A 25099-nucleotide genomic window follows, 5' to 3' on the forward strand; every position below is an offset into this window, starting at 1 on the left:
AAGTCTGAAAATTCATTGAAAAAACAAGATGAAATGAGTTCATGGTTCATTTTGCTATTAAATTGATTAAATGTTATATTATTTCATTCATAAAATCCTCCTTAGAAAAATTAGGAACTGTGACGATAAAAGCCACAAGTCTAAAAATCGCTGACAATTATTTTTGGTTGTGTGAATATAGTAATGGTTGCAGCAGCAGCACAAGAAGATAAACAAGTACAGATAAATAGAGAATGTAAAAAAATATATAATAAGAGCGAGGTACATAAAACTAAAATAAGAATACTAGTAAAACCAGAAACTATAGAAGAGCAATTAAAGACAAAAATAACAAGTGACAGCAGTGTGATCAGCAGCAACAGTCAGCAGTAGGTAATGATACTTAGTGTTTGTCAGTATTAATATAGTATTATTGTATAAATGTCATACAGTATATAATGTAATAAAACAGTATAACATGTTAACATGATATGATATAGTAACCTGTAGTACAGACAGTAGGGGAGAGCGGGGTGAGTAGAGCCACCCCTTGTTTCTAGGCAACCGTAGACAAAATTGGTCATGTGACCACACATTTACTGACCCTGGCCCTTTATGACATGTTCAAAGTGATGTTTTTAATGTTCAAGGAGTCGTGATTCTTGTGTCTGAACAATGACAGACAAGTTTGAAAAAATATCACATGTGTTAGTGCTTTAGGAAGTTACAATATGAGGCTGTACTGTTAGCATGACGTTAGCTCCAAACTGCTGGATGATACAAGTTTGTTAAAATGGCGGGGATGGGGTAATTTAAGCCAAAAGGCCTATAGGGGAGGTTGAGCCATTTACTTATAGATTATAGTTTTAACTTTGTAAATCTCAAAGTAAACTACAATGGTTCAATAAAGGATAAATAAAAAAAGATGATCATAAAGGCTAATCAACTTTTAACCTTTTCTGGGACGTGATTGGTTCATGTTTTAGGGTGCGTCATCATCCGTCATGGTGCATTCCTGAAGCAACCTCCGTCAGAAGAGCCACTGCCTTTAGGCCCAATGTGGGGGAGTTCTTTGATAACTTCACTTCAGTGATGGACAGGTACGACTGATAGACTAGGCGTACTGATATAGCTCAATTTATCCCTTACTGGGCAAGTTGAGCCAAGAGACCTTTTTTTTTTTGGAAACTCAACGGTTCATTTTAGATCCAAAATGAGTATTCCCAAGGATGCACCATATCCTGAAATAGATGTACTGTACATTCCGGAAAACGGTGAGGGAGTTCAAGTATCTCGGGGGGTCTTGTTCATGAGTGAGAGTAAAATGGAGCATGAGATGGACAGGCGGTTTGGTGCAGCGTCTGCAGTTATGCGGGCGTTATACCAGACTGGCCCATCTACGTTCCAAACCTCACCTATGGTCATGACATTTGGGTAGTGACCAAAATGAGTTTCCTTCATAGGGCTCAGCCTTAGAGATAGGGTGAGGAGATCAGACATCTGGAGGGAGCTCAGAGTAGAGCCGTTGCTCCTTCCCGTCGAAAGGGGCAGGCTGAGGTGGTTTGGGCATCGGATCAGGATGCCTCCTGGGCACGTCCAACTGGTAAGAAGCCCCAGGGTAGACCCAGAACACGCTGGAGAGATTATACAGTATATCTTGGCTGGCCTGGTAACGCCTCGGGGTCCCCCAGGAAGAGCTGGAGAACGTTGCTGGGGAGAGGGATGTCATGAATTCCCTGCTAAACCTGCTGCCCCCGCAACCCGGCTCTAAGCGGAAGAAAATGGATGGATGGCTGTTTTAGTTATGAGATATAACTCATTCCCTCACTTTAAAGTGGCAGTAGTCAGTATATTTTTGGCTTCATTGGGCAAAAATTGCATAATAACCTTTCAGCATATTGTAATTCAAGTGTTCTGAGAGATAACTACACTTCTGCTCCTCCTCATGGCTCTGTTTTCAGGCCTTAAAAATCTGACCAATCACAGGTCATTTCATTGAGAGAGCGTTCCTATTGGCTGTGCTCCGGTCATGTGACCGAAACTTGGCATTCCTTCACCAGATTTTACAATGACAGCGGCGTCACAAACGTTCTCATTTTACAGCTAAACCGTGCACTACAACATGATTCTGAAAACATTCGAGGCGAGAAATAGTCATTACAGTAACATAATATTGATTCATATTTGATCACCGTTTGGTCGGAGATTGCGAGTGATTGACAGCCGGCTCTCATAGACAGCAGCTGGACAGCAGATCTCAGATCAGCTCTTACTGCTTGTTTTCCTCCAGTAAGTGAAATCTTGCAGATACCGTTAGGAGCACCGGAGGACACAGAGGCACATGATTTTTTTTCAGGTTACCTGTTTCATGTACTCCCGTCACCATATAGCGACCATTTTATAAAAATAACTTTTTAAAATCATATTTGCTCCAATCTCGCCTACTTCAGCTTTAAAGACACCTCAAATAAAAACTGGCTCAACTCCCCCCACTCCCCCTTTAGTATAGTATGGGATATAAGATAGTAATAGTTGAGATATAGTGATATAACATAATATAGTACAGCAATATAACATATTTGTTGTCCCCCTTTTCCACTAACTTAAAATGTATGTTATATTATATAGCCTATTCTTCTCTAAAACAATTCTATTAACTTAACTTTATAAATCAAGATGAGTGACTTGTCATTATAACATAAACGATTCATACCGTACTGTCACCACTAGAGGCGCACACCGGGAATCCCCTCAGCAGCAGCTCAGTCATCATCAGTCATCATCCAGGTCACATCATAACAACACTCATCACACACCGTCTTGTCAGTTGTGGTCTGTTGCGAAACCTGTTTGTGTGTCCTTGATAAACTCAATGAATCCTGGCATGAAACAGATCAGCGACGTGAACAAAATATTTGTTGAACTGGAGTTTTAGATTACAGTTAGATTAGAGTTTTACCTTCGACATGGTCCATTATTGTTCTTGTGTTGATATGCCTTCAAGTGATGCAGGAAAAATGGACTCTCATATGTTTCCTCATAGTATTGTATGTACTGTATCCTATGTTTAATCTGCCTCTGAAGTTTTAAAGTGGAGGGCATGGAAGCTGTGATTTATTGTATTTAACATGTGTATTTGAATGTTGTGTTGGCCTTACTGATATCTATAATTCCCCTCTTTTATTTCTCACTAATTTTGTGAGGCTCAAAGTACATATAACCTTTATTTAAAGGTACTACTATACGTAACTTTCAGAAAATCCTTGTTAATAATGACAGTTAAAGGGACTGTTTGTAACTTCTTACACGTATAAATCAATCCGGGTCGGTGTCCCATGCGAGCTCGAGTGCTGCTACGCTGTTCAGACTCAGACTCCAACACAAACTACACAGAAGCACCAAAACTGCAAAGTTATATCTAGTGAAGCCCGTCTGTTAAACAGTGTTGGCCGCAGTCGGAGGACGCGGGGGAGACCGTAGCTTTGGTCTCAAGGACTGGAGTCTCTGCTGTACTCTGCTCCTCTGCCTGCCTGCTTGCCTTCACTCACACGCCGCGCTCGTTCTCGCTATTTCGCTCCACTCTCACGTGCATGCGCGCACACTTCACATCTAGTGGACGTTTGTGCAGAAATAAATGCTGCAGCTCCTCCAGACCAACAGAGGTTTCCCATGTCTTGTGAAGTGACAGGGCTCCGCAGCAAGAAATGTTATCGTCCCCGACCAAAACTCCGGTGTCTCCCCTGTTCCCTCCGACCGGGGTCGGGAGGCTGAAGCAGGAAAAGCCAACACTAGGATCAGCAGTGATTCATGGAGAGACCTTCGTCTGATCAGCTAACATTACTGCCAAGCAGCTGAAATATAGAGTGATATTGTGGTTTTAGCTGACGTGTGTCGCCTCACTGTTTTGAGCACAGGTGTCGCTGTTAACAAGTATTTCTGATTCTTAAATGGCACCTCTAACAAAATGAAGATACACATAAACAGAAATTAAATATATAGAAAATAAATAATAAATAAAATAAAAAGATTTTCAAAAACAAGAATCCATTCCCTTCTGAGGGTCTACCACTATTGTGAATTTGGACGTATCCTATCTTAATTATTCCGCCTGTAGAAGCTCTCCAATATCACTACTTTTTATTTAATCGTTAAATGATTTCAATATTTCCTCATAAACACCCAGTTTGTTTTTCAAGGTATATGTTATTCTCTCCATTGACATACATTGTGCCATATTTTTAATCCAAGCGCCCATTGTAGGTGCATCGGATTTCTTCCAGTTAAAAGCAATCATTTGTTTTGCCTGCAATATAGAAAACTCAATAGATTTCCATTCTTTGGTTCTCAGATTGAGATCTGATGGGTACAAATGTAGCAATATCATTTTGGGGTCTAGTCGAATGTTTACAGACAAAATGATCATGATTTTATTGATCACCTCCCTCCAGAATTTCTTAATTTTGTCACACTCCCAAATGCAATGTATAAGTGTTCCTTGAGCCTCATTACATTTAAAGCAAGTGTCAGGTGTATTACTGTTATATTTATTCAAATTAGTGTTGGCTGTTTGTGTCTGAGCCTCCTTGCAGACTATGTTCCAATTATTATCTGAGATGTCCTCCTTTAAATCCACCCTCCATGTGTCAAGTTTGGATATTGAAGTCTCCTTAGAGCCAGATGCAAGCCAGTTGTTTATTAATGAAATTAAACCATTACTATTACAGTTTTTGGTAATAATTTCTTCTAAGGATGAAAGTGCAGGATTTACTAATGACTGGTTCTGCATAGAGGAGATACAACTTTTCAATTGCAAATATTTAAAGAAATGCTTCTTTGGGATGTAATGTACTAGAGAGATTTCCTCAGAGGTCATTAGAACCTCTTCTTTATAAAGGTCAGATAGTTCACTTAGCCCTTTCTTTGCCCATAGCTGGAATCCAGCATCCAGCTTACCTGGTTAAATGAAACATTGCCCCAGAGGGGACTATGTTGGGACGCTAAAATTAAAATACTACTGTACTGGAAAGTTTTTCTTTTCGTGACTAATCATTTATTGGGGTTATTTGACTACACTTTCATTTGTGTAGACTTATTGTTGTTATTATTATTTTTAATCCAGCTAGAAACGTTATTCCTAACTGTATTATAAATCATAACATAGTCTATGAGGAAAAGACACTTGTAATATCTGTATTTTTTTAGACTGTTGTAAATCAAAGAAAAGACAATAGATTGTCAATGCAGTATTATGAAGACGGTCCTTCCCACTGAGTCTAAAATGTCCGAGCAGCCCTGAAGGCAGCATAGTACTGCCACCCAGTCAGGAGTTCGCATGTGAAGTTCACGGCCTGGTGTCCGGTGTTAGTCCACCAGGGGGCGCATCCCGGATCCGGGGCAGACAGTCTCTATCCAACACCAACCGCTCCGCTTCTCCTCCTCCGTACCATGAGCTGAATCTGTCCGGGGACAGACCAGGGGAAGATGGCGGCCACTGACCATTCCCGGTCCGAAGCTGCCAAACAGCGCCGGCAGGATCAGCTTCAGCGATGGCTGGGCTCGGAGACGGACCAGACGGGGTCGGACACCCGGGACACTTCAGCGAGCGGCTCCGGGACGCGGCGGCGGGCGAGAGTCCGGTTCGCCCAGGGTGCCGTGTTTATGGCCGCCTGCTCTGCCGGGGACCGAGAGGAGGTGGCGGCTTTACTCCGGCAGGGAGCCGACATCAACCACGCCAACATAGACGGACTGACGGCGCTGCATCAGGTCAGTCAGGGCGGTTAAACTCTAACGGCTAACTAACCGTTAGCGACGGTTATTACGGGTTCATGAGTTAACCGTTGAGTTGTTGCTAACTGTCGCTCAACAAGCGGTTTAACCGTTAGTGATCCTCACAGCGCTTCATCAGGTTAGGACGGTTAAACTCTAACGGCTAACTAACCGTTAGCGACCCGGGTGATTTACGGGTTTATGAGTTAACCTTTGGAGTTGAATGCTAACTGTCGCTCAACAAGCGGTTTAACCGTTAATGATCCTCACAGCGCTTCATCAGGTAGGACGGTTAAACGTTACTCTAACGGCTAACTAACTGTTGACGACCCGGGTGATTTACTGGTTTATCAGTTAACCGTTGAGTTGTTGCTAAGTGTCGCTCAACTGACGGTTTAACCGTTTCTCTAACGGCTAACTAACCGTTGACGACCCGGGTTATTTACGGGTTTATGAGTTAACCGTTGAGTTGTTGTTAACTGTCGCTCAACTAGCGGTTTAACCGTTTCTCTAACGGCTAACTAACCGTTGGGTTGTTGCTAACTGTCGCTCAACTAGCGGTTTAACCGTTACTCTAACGGCTAACTAACCGTTGGGTTGCTGAGTTACTGTCGCTCAACTAGCTGTTTAACCGTTAGTTATCCTCACACAGCGCTGAAGCGTTGACTTAACTTAACTTAAGGTGGATTTAACGTTAAAAACCGTCATTTCCGTTGCTTTTAACATAGCTGTAACGGAACCCATCTCTTTATCCTCTCTAGATGTGTCTTTAAAAGTCCCAGCAGCAGCATTTCTGGCCTGTGTGTTAGTTTATTAGCCTGTTGTTGGTCTGCTGGGCCAGACTGTTGTCTCTAGTCAGTTAAAGGCTTCTTCTCTCATAGCACACAATACAGCAGCAGACTGTAGAAAACGGCCACCTCGGAGCCTGTGGGATCCTTTATAGACACTGACTAGTCCCTGGTGGAGTCTCACTACAATAGTAGCTCATTTTCATCATCTGATCAACAGGTCTTCATAGTGTTGTTCTCCAGAAAGAAAGCAAAATGGAAGCCTGTTGACTATGCAACAGGAGGATGTATGGTAGAATCAAAGAGGATTCAATTTTTGTTGCTTTAGCATGTCCCAGATAGGCTGCACTTCTTTTCTGAGCTTAATGCAGCTCAGCCTTAAAGGTCCCTCCCTCTCCCCTTGACTTTAACATAGCTGTAACTGAACCCATCACTTTATCCTCCATATATGTGTGTTTAAAAGTCCCAGCAGCAGCATTTCTGGCCTGTGTGTTAGTTTATTAGCCTGTTGGTAGGCTGGGCCATCCACATTGTTGTAGTCAGTTATAGGCTTCTTCTTCTAGCATACAATGCAGCAGCAGACAGTAAAAACAGGCCACCAAAGAGCCTGTGGGATCATTTTTAGACACTGACTAGTCCCTGGTACAGTCTCACTACAATACTAGGTCATTTTCATCATCGGATCAACAGGTCTTTAAAGTGATTTTCTCCACAAAGAAAGCAAAATTGGAAGCCTGTTGACTACCACTATGCATGGTCAAATTATCAAAAATAGAATCAAAGAGGATTTAACCTGCAATTTTTGTTGCTTTTTGCATGTCCCAAATTGGCTTCACTTCTTTTCTGAGCTTAATGCAGCTCAGCCTTAAAGGTCCCTCCCTCTCTCTCCCCTTGACTTCAGTCATAACACAGAGGAGCAGTCTGGACAACATCACTTGTCACACAAGCCCTCCTTGATGCAGTATTTCCTCTGCTTTTTATGACACACCGCATGCCTTAAAACACTTGTGAACTCGCACTCACATGGATTCAACTTTGATATCCAAGCAAGCTTGTCAACATAAAAGATGTTTTAATTTTTTCTGCCCCACTGGAGCTGAATTTGTGGTTCAGCTGTGTGCTCGCAGTGACGTCATGCTTCTTAGAGAGATGCTTTCCCCTTTAAGCCAATTGTGTGTGTGTATTTGATGAAGTAACTTTCCCATGACCGCTTCAGCAGATGGAGCATGTTCCCTGCCTGGATGTTGGCTGAACATGCCCCCTTATGGTTGATCCACATGTTGGACCCAGTGTGGTCCCTCTCCTGCCCCTCCATCCCTTTCTACCCTGTTGCTCATCGGTCGCCTGGCAACCAGAATTAAATATAGGCCCACACTCTCCAAACTTTCCATCCTCTCCATCCAAAGTCTGTCTTCTCCACTGTGCTCTCTCTCTCTCTCTCTCTCTCTCTCTCTCTCTCTCTCTCTCCTTTGCCCTCCGCCTCCTCCTCTTCTCTCTCTCTTTCTCCTTCCCCTTGCCAATTCCCCATGGAGGGGACTTTAGGGATTTCGGATGAAGAAATGGAAAACATTCCTCAAACAGCCCAAACTGCTGTTGTCAAAGGCGATTTCCACAATGAGTCACTTGATGACCCAGTGAAGGAGTCTGCTGGGAGGCTGTGTGTGTGTGTGCACCCTCATAGTAACGCCCTCTGTTCATTCATTCAGCTTGGAGCACCCACTTGTTCAGAGGGATCCCCCCCTCTGCTGCCAGCGAACGCTGCTTTTGACTCGCATGGTTCTGGCTCTGCTGCTTTGTACCACGAGCCTCATCTCACTGGCTCTTAAAACGACCACGTTTTTTTTCCCAACTTACTCCCTGACTGATTATCTTATATTATGAAGGAGGGTGGAGACGACTTGTAGCAGCTTTGTGATTAGTTGATTTAGCCCGAAAGCAAAGCCTCTTACAGTAGGTGACTTAAGACGGCCTGATGGACAAGGTTCTGTGTGATTACAGACACTTGCTGTTGTGACATCCTGCAGAGTTAAACTGATGATAATGAATGTCTTGAAATGCTGTGCAGTCTTGCTCTGAGCAGATGTCATCTCATCAGCTGTTAGTGATAGAAATCTGACATTGAAAAATGGTCATTGTCAAGGTAATATCACAGTGAGAAAATTGTTTCGTTAAGCTATAAGCGAACTATAACACGGTCGCATGAACATGAGTATAAACAACAAGGCTGTAAAGACGGACAAGTCGGCGTGATGACTGAATTTAGCCACTTGTTAGCAACCGCCCTTTTTAAGACACATAAAGGCTTCAAAAATTCACGAGTGGGGTATTCATTGGTGTATTTTATGTCGTAGAACAAAACGTTAAAATCTCTTTAGCTTGAGTTAACCACAGACCTTAATTCAGGCATCTAACTAAAAACCCATTCAAAAAAACCATTGACTTCCAGAGGAGGGAACCGGAAGTGCTAAAATGCTAACTCATTTCCGGGTTTTAAGACTCATTCCGGCAGCACTCTATTTCTTTAAAACAGACCGTTGCTATGGACGCTGTTCTGATGTCGGACTCTGGAGGACCATTTTTGTGTCAATATTTAGATTTCTTAAGTTAGTAGCCGTGTAATAAGCGGTATAATGTACAGCTAGCAGGTCATTGCATAGCATTTAGCTCAAAGCACCACTGTGTCTAACAGCCTCACAGAGCTGCTAACATGGCTCTAGACTCTTGTCTTGTTTTTGTCTATAATTGGCTCCTAAAATTCTTATTTTCCACAATACGTAGAGAAACTCCCTGTGTGCTCAGTGCAGGAATGATTAATCAATTAGTCAGCCAACAAAAATAATAATATAATCAACTATTTTTGCAATAGATTAGCCTAATTGTTAAAGTAATTTATCAAGCAAAAGTGCCCTTATATTCTCTGTTTCAGCTTCACAAGAATGAGGATTTGCTGCTTTTATATAATTTCTTTTAAATATCTTTCGTTTTTTACTATTTTCAGACAAAACAAGCCATATGACTACATTGCATTGGGCTCTGGGGAATTGTTATGGGCATTCACATTATTTTCTGCAGTAATCAGAAATATTTTGCGGTAGCCTATTTCTTATTAGGACTGGAGGCTCAATATTCTTTCAATTTAGGCTTATCTTTATCTGTTTTAGAAAAGTCAAAAAGTCTCTTTCTCAAGTCATTTTTGTCAATAATTGAAGAATAAAACTCTTGTCTTTTTAAAAAAGTGAAATCAACTTACTTTGATACTAGTGCAGACATCTGCCTCATTCTCTCTTATTTCTAGGAAATTCTTTAAAGAGGCTGAAATAATCTTACCCCATTGGCAAGTTTTATGACTTTTTTGCAGTATAAAAAACTGTTTGAAAAAGGAGCATACGCAGATCCTACCCTCTGAGGTTTTTTCTCATAAATATGAGCTGAAATTAAAACAACATATCATAACATTATACCATGAGGTCCTCATGGGATTCATTTCAGAACTTGGGATCTCAGTTTGACTTTGCTTCAGGAAAAGCAGTTAAATAGATTCGCTGTTTCACTCACGCCACAAAATGACTGTTTTGGAAAGTACTTGAGGGCTTTTAGCAGCCCACTTCACAGAAAGTCATTACAAGTAGACACAGTAGTCATTGTTTTAGCCGCAGTGCTTTAAGATACATTTAATAGATTTTGTAAGTCTGCAGTTTTGACTTTCACAACAAACCCAAATGAAGTGGGTCTAAGATCTCCTCTACTGTACTGAAACTAGAGTCTGATTGATGTGTGCTGTCTGGTTTCCTTTTTTTTTAATGTGTGGGGATTCTTATAATAAACTACTAACAATAAACACTTGTATAGCTATCCATCATGTGGTTGTGTGTCCTCTGACAGGCCTGCATTGATGAAAATGCTGAGATGGTGCAGTTTCTGGTGGAGAGCGGGAGTGATGTCAACAGAGGGGACAACGAGGGCTGGACTCCTCTGCACGCTGCAGCCTCCTGCGGCTTCATCCAGATCGCTAAGTGAGTCACTGCCATTTAACTTACAGTGCCTTGCAGAAGTATTCACCCCTGGAATTTAAATGGATTTTTTTTATATAATGGACCTACACAAAATAGTCAAAATTGGTGAAGTGAAATGAAAAAAAACGGTTACGGAACGCTCACTAACGAGTCAGCAGCCGACGTTTGCATTTACAGTGAGTGAGCTGACCATCACGTTACGTTAACGAGGAGTTGAAACTCTGCAACAGCTCAAATCATGTTGCTAATGTTAACCACTTATGTGCTTACTTAATCCTCTTCATCTCCTATGGGTAGTTAGGCTGCAATGAGATCTCCCCATCACATTTTTTCCATGCTGTTCCTCTCCCCATGACAGGAACATCTTGTCCTGCAGCTCCTCCAACTTTAGGATGCACCAGCTAGCAGGGTCGGTTCCAGCTTTTCGGGGGCCCATATGTAAAATCTTGTTTTTTGACCAAATGCTACTTTTTAAACATACAAAATATTTTAATTTAACTTAACTGCTTTTTTACATCAATATCAAAACAAACATGGAAATTATAAATTAAAAAAATTGATAAATTATACATTTTTGAACAAAAATAAACCACTTTTGATGTTCCATTTATGTTAAAGGTCACTTTGAATGATAAACTAATGATAATGTAGAAAAACATAGGTTTTAAATTTGGGACGGTCCGCATTAATTTCGGGGCGGCTTAGGTTGTATTTCAGGATGGTTCTGGGAGGATGGTTAGAGAGAGCCCTGCCTCGGGGAAACAGGTCTTTTGTCTTTCTTTTGTGGTGCCGTATTTTTCCATTTTGTAATAATGGATTTAATGGTGCTTCATGGGATGTTAAAAGTTTTGGAGATTTTTTATAACCCAACCCTGAACTGTACTTTAGCTTTGTCCCTGACCTGTTTGGAGAGCTCCTACATGGTGCTGCTTGCTCACAGGTGTGGAGCCTTTCAGAACGGATGTGTATATATACTGACTTCACATGACCTTTATTTAACTAGTATATGTGACTTCTGTAGGTAATTGGTAGCACCAGATTTTATTTAGGGGCTTCATAGCAAAGGGAGTGAACACATACTGTATGCACGCACCACTTTTCAGTATTTTATTTTTTAAAACATTTTTTATTTTTTTCATTTTTCAATTTTCAAATTTTTTTACTGTTTTGTGTAGGTCCGTTATATATAATCCATATAAAAATCCTTTCAAATTCCACGTTTTAATGCAACAAAATACTAAAAACACCAAGAGGGGATGAATACTTTTGCTGCGCACTGTAAATACCCCAAAGTATTAGGCCTACATTGAGGTTGAGTCACTGTTAAAATGCTATGGTTGTGAATAATATGTATAATATTGCAGGACATTGTATAAACAATGCTGATGTCAGTGTTTATACATCTAAGAATTCTAATATGTATCATCATATTGTAGTTTAACTCTTTCATTCTCAACTCTGTGTGCTATATGCTGACTGTGTCTTTGTTTTTGAAGATACCTGATAGAGCACGGCGCTCACGTCGGGGCGGTGAACAGTGAAGGAGAGCTTCCTCTGGACGTGGCCACGGAAGACGCCATGGAGAGACTACTCAAAGGGGAAATCAAAAAACAAGGTGAGGAATCGACATGAACACCTCCAATCCGACAAGTCAGATGCTGAATCATGTCTGTCCTGTTTAAACATGGCTGTGCATGTGATCTTTATGATAATCTCAAGTACAATATGTGACATGTTTATCATCAGAATTAATTGTTCAATGAATTCATTTTTCAAGCAAAAGCATTTGCCAAACTTGGAAAATATTCTGTCATCTACTGTAGGTAATATACTGACTATGTTTAAGTACCTCATACCACCCCACTTCAAAACGCCCAAACTATCCCTTTAAAGTATAATAATCTTTTACTGCCTTTTTTTTCCTTCTTGATAAATCAATATTTATTTTCCTCTATTCTGTCATTTCCAACTAACATTTGTACTCCTTTCAGTGACAACATGCCACTCTTTCAGAAATATATCACAATAGGATGTTGTATTGTTGCCAGTACTTTAAGCCTTTTCCATGTAGAACCAAAAGTTTCAGTATGTGAATTAATTATGCCAAATTAACTGAGAACTTTCTGCAAAGTTAGTAGTTTCACTGATGGGTAGAGGCTTTCTTTTACAGTATGTCTTTACATGAAGTATTGGATTCTAATTTGCAAATGGCAGTTTGAGCGCTGTTGATGTTTGAAACAATGTGAGCACAGTGTAGCTGATGAGGTGCTTTTAGGTACTCCACTGTATATTCCATGTGGTTTGAATGAGTGGTTCTCAATAGCTTTGGCATCAATTAATTTCTTTATGAGCCGAATAAATTAGGAACTCATACAGAGCTCGGGCTACTTGGAGCGAAAAAACTCTTAAACAAATCGTTCTCATAAATGGGAAAAACCTGCTTTGCATTTTTGTCCTGTTTTAACAAGCGGTCATGTTTAAAGCACACGTCTCGCTCAAAGACAAAAATAGGCAAAGGAAATGAGGACAGAGTCACTGTGTACCAAATGTTCTGTGACCTTCATAGCACTGACGTGTACTGAGGCTCCAGGCTTTTATCTTCAACACAGTCAAATACACACTTCGCTTAGATCCATTATGCAACTGAGATCACAGCTGATAAATGAATGTGAAATTGAATATTTAGTCTTTTAAAATCTGATTTCTGTGTGTGTGTCTACATTTTCAATCGCCACTGTTTCACGTGTGCGTCACAGCAATAGACGTGGACATGGCCAGAAAGGAGGAGGAGAGGGTCATGCTCCAGGACGCCATGGCGGTGCTGGCAGGAGGTGGCACCCTCACACCTCATCCAAACACCAAGGCAACCGCTTTGCATGTCTCCGCCGCCAAAGGCTACATCGAAGTCCTGAAGTGAGAATCAGTCTACACTACGCACATGAGAGCAATGACAGCTTGTTAGCTTTTGTCTTAATTTGGTATCGCACCAAGTCAAACAGCTTTTATTCACAGCCTCTCCTCGTTACCCTCTCTCTTTCCTCCTCTCTTCAGGGTGCTGTTACAGTGTGGGGTGGGGGTGGACGTGGACAGCAGGGACATCGACGGGTGGACGCCCCTGCATGCAGGAGCTCACTGGGGGCAGGAGGAGGTGTGCTCCCTGCTGGCTGACAACATGTGCGACATGGGTGCCGTCAACAATGTGGTAAGCGCGAGGCAAACAACCTTTCCTCTCTGCATAAGCTGAAGATGAAGGCTTTATTAGTGCCATGACTGATGATGCTCTGTGAATGTCCTTGTAGGGCCAAACACCTCTAGATGTCGCAGACGAGAAACTTGCGGACACTCTGGAGGAGCTGCAGAAGAAGCAGAACGCTGTGAGTGTGCCTCCATAGAGGCTCCACCACAACTATCTCGCTCAGTTAGATAAACCTGATATGATTGATAGTGTTACAGCGGCGAATGTTCTCCGTGTTTATGTGTGTTTATATTCCTCTTCAGTTACGCAGCGAGAAGGAGAAACAGACTCCTGTTATTGAGACCAGCCCGCCGGTCTCCATGGTACCAGCTCGCACGCGCAGGTCAGTGCCAGTGTGTCGGTGTGTGGGCATGTGTTTGTGTGTGTGTATGTGGGCACACGCTACGCTGTTCCTCAGCTGAATCCCAGTAATCCCAGTACCAGTAGTTTGCATGCAGGTATGATGTTAACAGTCCCAGCATTCCTTTGAACCTTGTTGCCTCTATCCACTGACATTACACTGGATAGATGTAGCAGGCAGCGATATTCTGTGTCCCAGTTTCATACTGAATACTAAATGTTACTGTTGTCAGTATATTATACTTCTACCTCAAATTCAGCATAGTTTTAAAGGATACTTTTGTCCTACACTGCAACAGAGAGAGAAAAGAGTTACACGTCACCTCGCCAGATTACAGAACGAGACTTCTTGAGCAAGACTCTTTCCATAATGTCAGACACTTATAATAACAATCAGAGCCTGTCGTGGCAAAAACTAGCACTTTTAGTGGATGTTAATGACGGAGCCAGCTGGACCCAATAGCTGCCGTCTACTGCGCTCTCCCTCAAAACTGGACCAATATCATAAATTGTTGTCCCTATTAGTCATTTAGACACAAAAACATGGGTCCAGGTTGAAAAATACCAAAGTTACCCTTTAAGAAAAAAAAATCAAATGATAAATAAACAAATGTCTTTTGAAGGAGCATTTATAACTAGCACTTTGGGGTTTGCAATATGGATAAAATCCTCCATCACGGTATATGTAAGCTATCATGCAGTGAATTGTCTTGAAAATCCATTGCAAAGCTGTTTAAGTTTAAAATTACAAGACACTAATCTGTTCTTGGCTAATCTAGCAAATCAAATAACTGACAAATCAAGATACTTGATTACACATACACATTGCTCACTACCATCAAAGGGATAGTTTGGCTGTTTTGAAGTGGGGTTGTATGAGGTACTTATCCATAGTCAGTGTATTACCTACAGTAGATGACGGTCAGCACATCCCCAGTTTGGAGAAACAGCCAGCACGGAACCAAAGCAATGTACTGCTGTGGACGGCAGTAAAACATATTTTAGACACCTAAAAGAAAGACCCAAAAAAACCCAATATAAATTAATTTCCCTTTAAGTTTCCTCATCTTATACTGGCAGCAGTTTCGAACTCTAAGCTCAATATAAATGAATTTCTTTCATACTGAAAGCCAAAATGGTACACTATGTAATTAATAAAAGCATATACGTTGTAATATACAGTATGTGGTTGGGACACACATTTGTGTGGATTCTGTAAAGTGTGCATTATCACATGTTATGAAAAGATTATAGAAAATAAGTGATTAAAGGTAGGGTTGGTGATGCTGATAAACACTAGATTTAAAAAAAAAAAATGATCCAACTTAAAAACAAGCCCAGTGTTGCTAACTCTTTTCCAATGAGTAAGTAGCTAGCAGCACCAGCTCCAAAAGTTCCTAAATCTAGCGAGAAAGTCGCCAAGTCGGCAGCACTGACAGTCCGTCGCTTCAGGCTTCCCTCCAAAGCCAGTCCCCCACAATTATCATAATGAACGTAAACAACATGGCTGTTGTTAGTACTCACATCTGTCAAGCTAGCAGCTTGTGGAAGACTCCGGTGATGCGCAATGAGTGCACAGGCAGAGTGCACGCAGGTAGACGGGCAATTAGCCCGTCCAATCATTACATTCAGGCCAAATGAAATGATTGGACGGGTTTATTACAGTCCTGTAACAGCCACAGATACTGGATTTTTTCTTTTTTTGCCATAGCATTTAATTTATTGATTGTTGTCAGGATGTAATGAGAATTTCAACAAATATAAAAAAAAAATATTTGAACAGCACTACCAGCCCTACCTTGAAGTAAAAAAACTGTAGGTTGAAGTTACACATAGCTAAGTGGTGATCTAGCAATAAGACAGCAGTGCTACACATGGCATCATCACAGGAAGTGACCCACTGTTCCACCCACCGACTTGTTGATCGGCGCATGCTCGCTCTAATTGGCTGCACGTGGAATGATTGCCCTCACTGATCAGCTCCCTGCATGCCACCTGTTGTTCCACCCCACCTTGGCCCCGCCCCTGCAGGACTTCTATCTCTCGTATGAGCAGCAAGGAGAAGATCTGCCTCCATGAGCGGGAGAAGCACCCACCTCCTGCCCTGCAGAGCAGCCCGGCCGAGGACGAGGAGGAGGAGGGCCAGACGGGACAGAGACAGCCTCAGAGCCAGGGGAAGGCCTCCAGCAGCTCCAGCTCGGAGGAGGAGAGCGAATCGGAGAGCGACGCCGAGTCGGGTAAGAGGAGCTGCTGGAGTCTGTATTTCGAAGGGAGTCAGTGTTGTGATTTATTGATAATATTTAAGAGAGAAGTTGTATGTCTTATCAGGTGGGTTTTATGAATGATTTTTTTTATGATTCTACTAGTGATTTATTAATTACCGACCTTTGCACGGTTGCAGAAAAAGCGAAAAACCGAGAGATCATAAACAACTTGAACAACAAACGCAACACCACCAGCCTGCTTCCTACCTCCATGCCAACGAGTACTGCTGCAAGCCAAATGAAAAAGGTCATTTATAAAGATATTATATAGAGAATATCAAGTGTGTGTTTTAGTTGCATGACAACAATACTGAACAACAAAGATGATGACTTGTGCTTGCTCTGTAGCAGGACCCAGGCAAGCCCCCAGCCCCCGAGGCCCCGGGCTCCTGGAGGACGTCTCTGAAGAAGGCGGGCAGCTCGGTGACTCTGGGCTCAGCTGGACTGTCTGACACCAGCCAGGACCCCAGCAGACCTACAGAGACCGTCCTGGGCATGACCCGCTCTGCCTCCAGCCCCCGCCTCAGCTCTGAGGCCGACACCAAAGTACGCACCACGGTCACTCACATGATTCAAGGATGTATACGCTCATGAAACCAGTTATTGTTTTATAAATCTAACTCCAAATAAAGGCTCCTTATACAGCTTCCAATCACATAAAAAAAAACAATCTCCCCCCTCGTTCTCAGGAGCCGAGGCTCGCTCGGGTACCGCCCATCCCAACACGGAGACTCTTCAGTATTCCAGACACCAGCCCTGACAACTCCAACAGGTGAGCCGCTGCTTTCATATGCTTCTGCGCTTGTGAAACCAGAATTTTGTTTGTCTGAGTCACCGCATATGTGCCCTTGTCACCCTGTGTCTCTCTCTCTCAGTTGGCTAAGTCGTAGCTCCTCTTACACCCGGCGCCTTCATAGTCAATCAGGGAATGATTTCACTAGTTCCACCCCCTCTTTGCTTCACAGGTCAGTCACGCTGCTCACTGCCCATCCTGTATTTGTTTGCTCTCCTGTTTGTGTGTGATTTTTGTTATTGCTGTGTCACAGCTTATTACATTCCCCCAGCAGTGAATAATAATTTGTGTGTGTGTGTGGCTGTGAAAGACGCCTTTGTGTTTCCAATGGGCTTTGTCTCGTTTCTAGCTCATCTTATGGAAAGAGACTGGATGACCCCACCGTGACCTCAGCTAACACAGGAACAAGCTCTGCTGGACTCAGCCGCCTTAATAGTGTCTTGGCCCAGAGGTAGTTCATTTTTATACTCATTTTCCAATTGATTTTCCTCACTTGTGTGAAAGATCTGATAGTTACCTCTTCTCTTTCTCCATAAGACTTCCTCAGGAACAGACAGAGAAGAAGGATCAGACTGCCGTCCCCACCTCCAACTCTCGGAGCACGACCACGGGCGAACAGGAGGCCAAGCAGAGGCGCAAGTGAGTCAAGGCTGTTGTGTGTGTGTGTGTGTGTGGATGGCAAAGGGCTGTTGTTTGTAAATATTATGCCTGATGGTGTAGCGTTGAGTCTAATAGTGTGTGACCTTTGTAGATCATATTTGACGCCAGTGCGGGACGAGGAGGCAGAGGCGCAGAGGAAGGCTCGCTCCAGACACGCACGCCAGTCCCGCCGCTCCACTCAGGTACAAACGTCATCCGCTCAGATGTTCACTCCGTGTTCACAGAAGTACTGTGTGTCAGGATGGTGTGATCTCTTTTTCCCATCAAGGGGGTGACGCTAACAGATCTGCAGGAGGCGGAGAAGACGATGAAGACGGACAACAAAGGGAGAGAAAAGAAGGAGGAGGAAGAGAAGGAGAAAGAGAAGGAGGCAAAGGCCAAGAAGGGAGAGGAGGGGGTGAGAGCTGTAAATCAGAGTTATAGGCCTATGTTGGCTGCTCTTATATAACGTCTTGTGACATCACTTAGCGGGGGGATACTGTGTTTACAGGAAGTGAGCTGGAGGTCTCGTATTGCCAGTCTGCAGAAGTCTGACCTGCTGGGCCTCACGCAGCCCGCTGGTACTCCACGCCCTCAGACATCTGACAGGAGAGGTACGCATCACCACTTCACCAAACGTAGAGCTTGACAGTGTGGGTGTTTGTTGAAACATTTTGATGTGCACTTAAACGACTGCTGTCTGGCTTTGTTCCAGATGTTGAGGCCAGCACAGGGGAGAGCGAGACGGAGAGATGGGCCAGGGAGCGCAGGGAGAGGAGACAGGCTCGGGCCAGAAGGAAGGCACCGAGGACCGGGGAGGTAAACACCGCAACATGTTTTACAGTGCTGGCCCTGACAAATTTGGTGCCCTAGGCAAGATTTTAGCTGGTGCCCCTCCACCTCTTTTATTTTTATATGTATATCAAATTTCATTTAAAAGATCATATAGTCATCATAAAGGTTATATTTTAATAAGACTTTGCCTGTCTCGTTGATCACCATGATCTTAAAATTGGAATTATTCTCCTCCTCGGTATTTGGTTTACTTGGCCTAACCCTCTGAAAATGATGGTGGATCATCTGCATGCATTAACACGACTGTCTTTTAAAGGCTGTCGTGGATTTCAGTTTTTAAGATAGTGGATAGACAGTGGTATCAAATGAATCTTGAGATTTCCATGAATCCGTTGATATCAAACTTGTGATGTTAGCTTACTGGGAAAGGGTCTAAATATCGCTCCAAAGTTGAGCTGTCTTTACCACGAGGTCCGCGACACCTCAGTGGCAAACGGCAGTTTTATGGCCAGGCTGTTTGTGCCCCTACGGCACTTGGTGCTCTACGCACAGCGCGTGATGCGCATGTGCTTAGTGGCGGCGCTGATCTTTTCAGCTGGAAAACTGATGCAGGAATGAAAAAAACAAAACCAGTAATGTTTTAACTTGACTTGTCTGTGTCATCTGCAGAGCGATGACAATGATCCCAGTGGAGAGGAAGAGTTCTCAGGCAGTGGGCAGGATCCACAGGTGTGTGTGTGTGTTTATATATTGGTCTCAGTGGACTGTAACCCAAGACACCTGCCATAACCTGTTTGTTCTCTGTTTACAGACAGACCAACACTTGAGCTCCAGGTATGAATTCAGCTTTTGACCTGTTTGATTTGCCCTCTGTCTTCATTCTGTCAGCACAGTCTCAATGATAGCAGCGTCTCTGACCTCTGCTCTGCTCGTCTCTCAGGTCTTTTAACGACTGCACCCAGGGTGGAGGCTCTGACAGCAAGGATTTTAAGAAGGTCAGCAGACGGTACTGGTATTGAGGTCAGAAAAGGAGTTTTCCCTGTTTGTCCCAGTGATTTACTACTCTGTGTGTTTGTGTGTGTAAGATGTTCGAGGACGTCTCCAGAGAAAACAGTCAGCTCCAGTCTCAGCTGCAGGACACCCAGAGGATTATCAGTCAGACCAGGTTGGACCTGGAAAAGGCCACACAGGTGATGACACAGACACACACTGAAGCTGCATTCACACCAGATCCGGCGGTGAGGCGAAAACGCAACTCCTCCCATTCATTTTGAATGGGGCGTAGTAGGGGTTGGTGAAAAAAAAGCAGTGGCCTGCGGTGAAAAGTAGTAACAGAATCAACTTTTGGTAGAACACACCCGAAATCACGTTGCGGTGGCCAGTCAAGTAACCAGCGAGTCAGTGAGAGAGCACAGTTAAGATCCCTGCCTCTCACTGCCTTGGGAGGGGGGCCAAAAACAACTTTGATACAAGAACGTTTAAAAAACTATGCTCAGAAGTTCGTATAACAGCTGACAACATGGATGCTGGTAAGAGAACTCTCCAGTTCTGATATCACTGACACTATTGTAGCATCTACGCAAACCTCTTCAGGAGTTGTTTAGAGCGAACAGTCGCCACACTGGCTTGTACACTAACTAATTAATTGAAGCCTGACCAAATGGATTTTGATGTGATATGTGATCCTGTGATTCTCGCATGATCTCGTGACATTGTAAGAATCCAGTTGCCGTGTGTAACTGTGAAGATTATGTAGATATAAGAAGCTCATTCTGAGCTAACGAAAACACAATAATTCTTATTTTATTAAAAGAAAACATACTTATTAATATTATATCCCATTTCTGCCAATAGATCCCCCGAAATGCTACACACTGTTCCTTTTAAAAGAAGAACTAATTCAGTTGTCCTCTTACAAATGAAAAGTTGAATGCATTAGCAATACAATGAATGCATCCTTGCTTTCATCAATGCACTCAGGAGTTCTGCTTCCTTACTTGGTCTGGTATGACCAGTAGCCAGTGGTGGCTAAAGTAAGCTAATGTAAGCAAACATAGATAATGCTGTGTAACTGACGTTTGTAGCTTTATGACTACTTGTGCTAATGTTACACTATGTTTTACCTTTTACCATGATCCTGTTACCGTCACTTATAGACACAGTGGTTGTTGTTTTGCTTTAATGGAAATTCTAATTAGCAAAGAGACATCAAGATGTTGCAGGTTGTAACTTTGATATTCATAATGGCTTTTGATCATGTAAGCCTACTGTTGTGGTGATGATGTTAATGTTATTGGTTTGTTGTATCCAACAGAGACAGGAGCGCTTCACTGACTGCTCAGCCTTGCTGGACCTGGAGAGAAAGGTAATGCATCCGTGTTGATGGTGTTACTGGTTGTTGTGGTTGTTGTAGCTTCAACTGCCTCACTACTGCCACCCCTGCTGTCTGTTGACGCTCTCTCCTCTCTCCTCCCCACTTGAACCACTTTCTCACCTGTTTTCACTCACCTTTTTCTTCTCTACGTCACCTCCTCTCTGCCCCCCCGACTCTCCGTCACGCTTTCCTGGCGTCAGGACCGGAGGATGTTGGAGCGGCGAATGGCAGAGCTGGAGGAGGAGCTAAAGGTGAGGAGAGACGAGTCTTATCGTGGCCGCAGACACTTTGCATGCTTCTGCTTGATTAGCTTGGCTTTAGCTTGTGCAGGCAGCAGTGTTGTGGAGGCACACTGTAGAGTGGTTTTATACAGTACACCTTCTCTCGACCTGTTTTCAGGGTGGGTGATAATTGTTTTCTGTTACATGTGACTCATTTGGTTGTTTTTTTACATTAATTGATGTTTCTGTTTCCCTACTGAACAACTAACTCGAACCCATCTGATCTCTGCGCCCTCTTAATTTTGTCTCTTAATTGTCTGACGTCTCCAGTACTAGAGAATGAAACAGGTAAAGTCCTTTTGTTAAAGGAAAAATGCAACATTTTTGGAAATAGCTTGCTGAGGGTTGGATAAGAAGATAGATACCACTCTAATGTCTTCATGGTTATTATACCCGCCCGACAACGTAGGCGGGGGGAAATAGCGCTCCGCGTGTCCGTCCGTCCGTTCGCGTGTCACACTTTCGTTTCCGGAGCAGAACTCGAAAACTATTTAACTTAGGATCTTCAAATTTGGTATGATGGTTCACAGTGTGTTCTAGTTGTGCCTTTTGGGGGTTAGAAGTCCACCTTGGACACAGGAGTCCAGGTGTTGAAATAAAAGCAAGTACTGAAGTGGTTAAAACCTGGAGAGCATCTACTGGCTTTATCCTGAGGAAGGTGAGCTAATAACAAGCTAGACTGTGCTCAATAGACTAATTCCATTAGTTCCAAAAGGGCAAAACCTTTGGCCCTACTTTAGTAGGGGTCAAGCAGTGAGCCATGCTCACTTTTGCCCTGTTATAAAACTACCACCAGCAGCTGGGTAGCTTAGCTTAGCATAACGACTGGTAACAAGGGGAAACAGCTAGCCTGGGTCTGTCAAAAAGTAGCTTCAGCCTCCTGACTGGAGTCTGCTGGTCACCTGGTAAAATAAGCAGGCCTCCAAAATAATAGGGAGCAATCGGTCTTACCTGGATATTCATATTCACTTCATATTTACCGTACAGACATGAGAGTGGTATCAATCTTCTCATCTAACTCTCAGCAACACAGCAGATACATTTATTTCCCAAAATGTCAAACTATTTCTTTTGACACTTTAACATGCTGTGATTCTAGGATGCAAAAAAATGATATTTGGATTAATACAGATTTACTTGAAGAAATGATTTCTGTGCTGTTATTTCTAGTTCTCTGCTACCGTTTCTTTTTTTCATCTCCTCCTTTGAGGCTTTTGACACTTCAGTGTTTCCCACAGAGGATTCAAACATCACTTGTTTGCATTACACTAAAGCTAAAACAGCAAAGCATCACAGTCTTTATGGCTTACAAAAACCTACCAACTTTAAAAATGACCCTGCTGTCTTCCACTCAACTGTATTTAAGATGAATTAGGTGTCCTGCTTCTCCTTAAATGTTGTGATGACAGCTTTATTAGAAACATTTATAGCATTGATATGACTAAATCATCAAACTGTCTGCAACATCTCATATTACAGTAATGTGTAAACAAGCAATAACTTCATAAATCTGGATTTATATTTTGTTTTAATGCGAACACAATTTTTACCACCAGGTTCTGGTCGACTTGAGAGCAGACAACCAGCGTCTTAAAGATGAAAATGGAGCACTGATCCGTGTCATCAGCAAACTCTCCAAATAGACCGAGAGAGAGACACGAAGAGCAGGGAACCCCCTACACCCTACACCCTCCACCCTCCGTCCATCCATCCATCTTTCCATCCCTCCCTGCTTCCACACATTCCTCCCAGTGCCAAAGAGAGAGAGAGAGAGAGAGAGAGGGGAAAGAAGAACACCACAGCTTGACTTGGATTGTGATGCCTCTCTGTGAACAGCTGGAGTGGCTTTTGTGTGCCTTACTGCCCGTTAGTCACAGGAAGTCCTCTGGCGTGAAGGCCTGTGGCTCTGGTCAGAGGCTCCCAGAGCGGCAACATGAGACTCGGCAACAACCAGAATGCCCACGGCTGGTGCAACACACAAAACATCTACTACGACTGTGCATCAGGGGAACACCGACGTGCACACACATTCCTATGCGTGCATCACATACTTCCTCCGTGCACATTCCACGAGCGCACAAGGCAGCTTGGGCCTTAAAGCTCCCACTTTAATATTTATTTTTTTTGTGAACACTCTCACGTCACACATTCACGAATTTACCCCACTCACAAATCTAACGTGTTGTCAAGGTTTTGGTGAAGTTCTTTAAAAAAAAAAAAAGAAAACAGCTCTGAAACCCATTTCAGGTTCTGTCTTTACATTCAGCACCGTCCTGACGACAGGGGGAAGTCCACGAAGCTTCGTTGGGTTGTTTTGTTTCCCACATGCAAGTGTTTGAACCCACCTACCTCTCCACCTATGCACTTCCCCACATACATTTTTATTTTTGTGACCACAGACACACTCCATGCTCTTAAAAAATGACCGCAGAACCAGGTCAGTCGACCACGGCACTTTACTCTCTGCAAAGCAATAAAAGACGTGCGACGCTTTGCCCGTCCTCCGGACAGACCAATTTATTTCAGAGTAGCATCCTCTCACTTAGCAAGTGGAGGGAGAAGTTAACCATCACTGAAGGTCAAAGGTCATTGCACAATTCTGAAATAAATTGCTGTTCTGTCAAACGCCTATTCTGCTATGGATGGTTTTAATTATCACCATTGATAAAGATATTATTTTCATAGTTTTTCATCGTCAATTCCTCTCTTGCCAGAGAGCATGGTTATGTATATTATATTTGTATAAATATTAGTCTTGAATAATACCCCCCTTTGAAGTAAAATTCCATGTAGCCTTTCTTCACATGTTGGTTTTCTAATATATTGAATGGATGTCTGCACCCTAATAAAAAAAAAAGTGTGTTTGTAGCGACGGCTTGGTTATTATGTACACTGCGAGAATTTGTATCCACCTCCATCACTTTGTATCTTAACATCGTTCCCATCCACAACGCTGAATCCTACTTGGATTCCCGACTTCTTAGTCATCAAATTTCTCACTTTTGAGATTTGTGGTCACCTGGTTGTTTGTCTTTTTCGCTGCTTCACCGTCATTGTATCATCCCTGCCTACAGTTGTTGTGTTTTCTGTCAGCCAGATGTCCTTCATCCATGGGGAGGTAAAAAAAAGAGGAACAGAACAGCTGCAACACAGTGAGCATAACTGAGGAAACAAGGCAACACAGATGTATTTACAGTATGTTTGGACTGGTACAGTAATCTACTGCTGCTCCCAGCTGGACGGTATATCATGAGTGGCTTGACTGACAGGAGAGGAATGAGTGTCGTTACATATGCTGGTGCTCAGTAGATGTCTGAGAGTCCCGTTGTGTTTCGAGCTCCCGTACATTTGGCCTAAAGTTAACAGCAGTCATCCATCTGTATGTCTCATCTGGGAGCAGAGAGATGGACCACTGTCCTGCAGGGTAGAAGTACTGACAACAAGCTGAGCTCCTAATAAGGCAGGGCAGGCTGGCCGAGGCACTCTCTCTGTAAATATCCCTCAGGTCTGAGAAAGACAGAGGAAGGGAGCTGGGGAGGAAGAGGGAAGCGGATGGATTGCAGCCTTATATGGACAAAGCACTGCTTTTCCCAGGGTTTGTGGCTCTGACCCCCGGCATTTTGCCAGATGCTGCACAAACGGCTCCTCGGCGCCACCAAGTGGTGCAACTAATGCAATGCCACAGTTGAGCTGAGAAAATGTATCTTGTTGATTACAGTTGTTGTTTTTTTTACATTTTTGACAGCTAGTTTTCCAGAAGCACTTACAATAAATAAGAAATATTGTGCTTTTGTCAACAAAATCCTCAGACA

The 25099-nt window shown here is 43.0% G+C and overlaps 1 protein-coding gene across 11 annotated transcripts; it reads left to right on the forward strand.

Annotated features, from left to right (window-relative positions):
• The first annotated feature begins 5304 nt into the window (after nucleotides 1–5304).
• zmp:0000001167 (protein phosphatase 1 regulatory subunit 12A) lies at nucleotides 5305–24155 on the forward strand. 11 transcript variants are annotated; one of them, XM_037767180.1, is made up of 26 exons: nucleotides 5461–5742; nucleotides 10416–10546; nucleotides 12043–12161; nucleotides 13303–13459; nucleotides 13598–13748; nucleotides 13846–13920; nucleotides 14045–14124; nucleotides 16173–16378; nucleotides 16543–16652; nucleotides 16754–16951; nucleotides 17095–17177; nucleotides 17281–17370; nucleotides 17548–17649; nucleotides 17736–17837; nucleotides 17950–18040; nucleotides 18127–18255; nucleotides 18349–18451; nucleotides 18553–18656; nucleotides 19302–19361; nucleotides 19444–19466; nucleotides 19573–19627; nucleotides 19718–19822; nucleotides 20947–20997; nucleotides 21207–21257; nucleotides 21558–21575; nucleotides 22844–24155. In XM_037767180.1, the coding sequence occupies exons 1-25, from the start codon at nucleotides 5461–5463 to the stop codon at nucleotides 21561–21563; spliced, it is 2664 nt and encodes an 887-aa protein (XP_037623108.1). In that variant the 3' UTR covers nucleotides 21564–21575; nucleotides 22844–24155. The 11 variants fall into 11 exon arrangements, with proteins under 11 accessions (XP_037623103.1, XP_037623104.1, XP_037623109.1 ...); XM_037767175.1 differs by lacking the exon at nucleotides 21558–21575 and having other exon boundaries at nucleotides 5305–5742; nucleotides 16757–16951; XM_037767176.1 differs by lacking the exon at nucleotides 21558–21575 and having other exon boundaries at nucleotides 5305–5742; nucleotides 16197–16378.
• Nucleotides 24156–25099: the final 944 nt, after the last annotated feature.

This window comes from Sebastes umbrosus, chromosome 4, assembly GCF_015220745.1.
Source record: "Sebastes umbrosus isolate fSebUmb1 chromosome 4, fSebUmb1.pri, whole genome shotgun sequence".
Taxonomy (NCBI): domain Eukaryota; kingdom Metazoa; phylum Chordata; class Actinopteri; order Perciformes; family Sebastidae; genus Sebastes; species Sebastes umbrosus.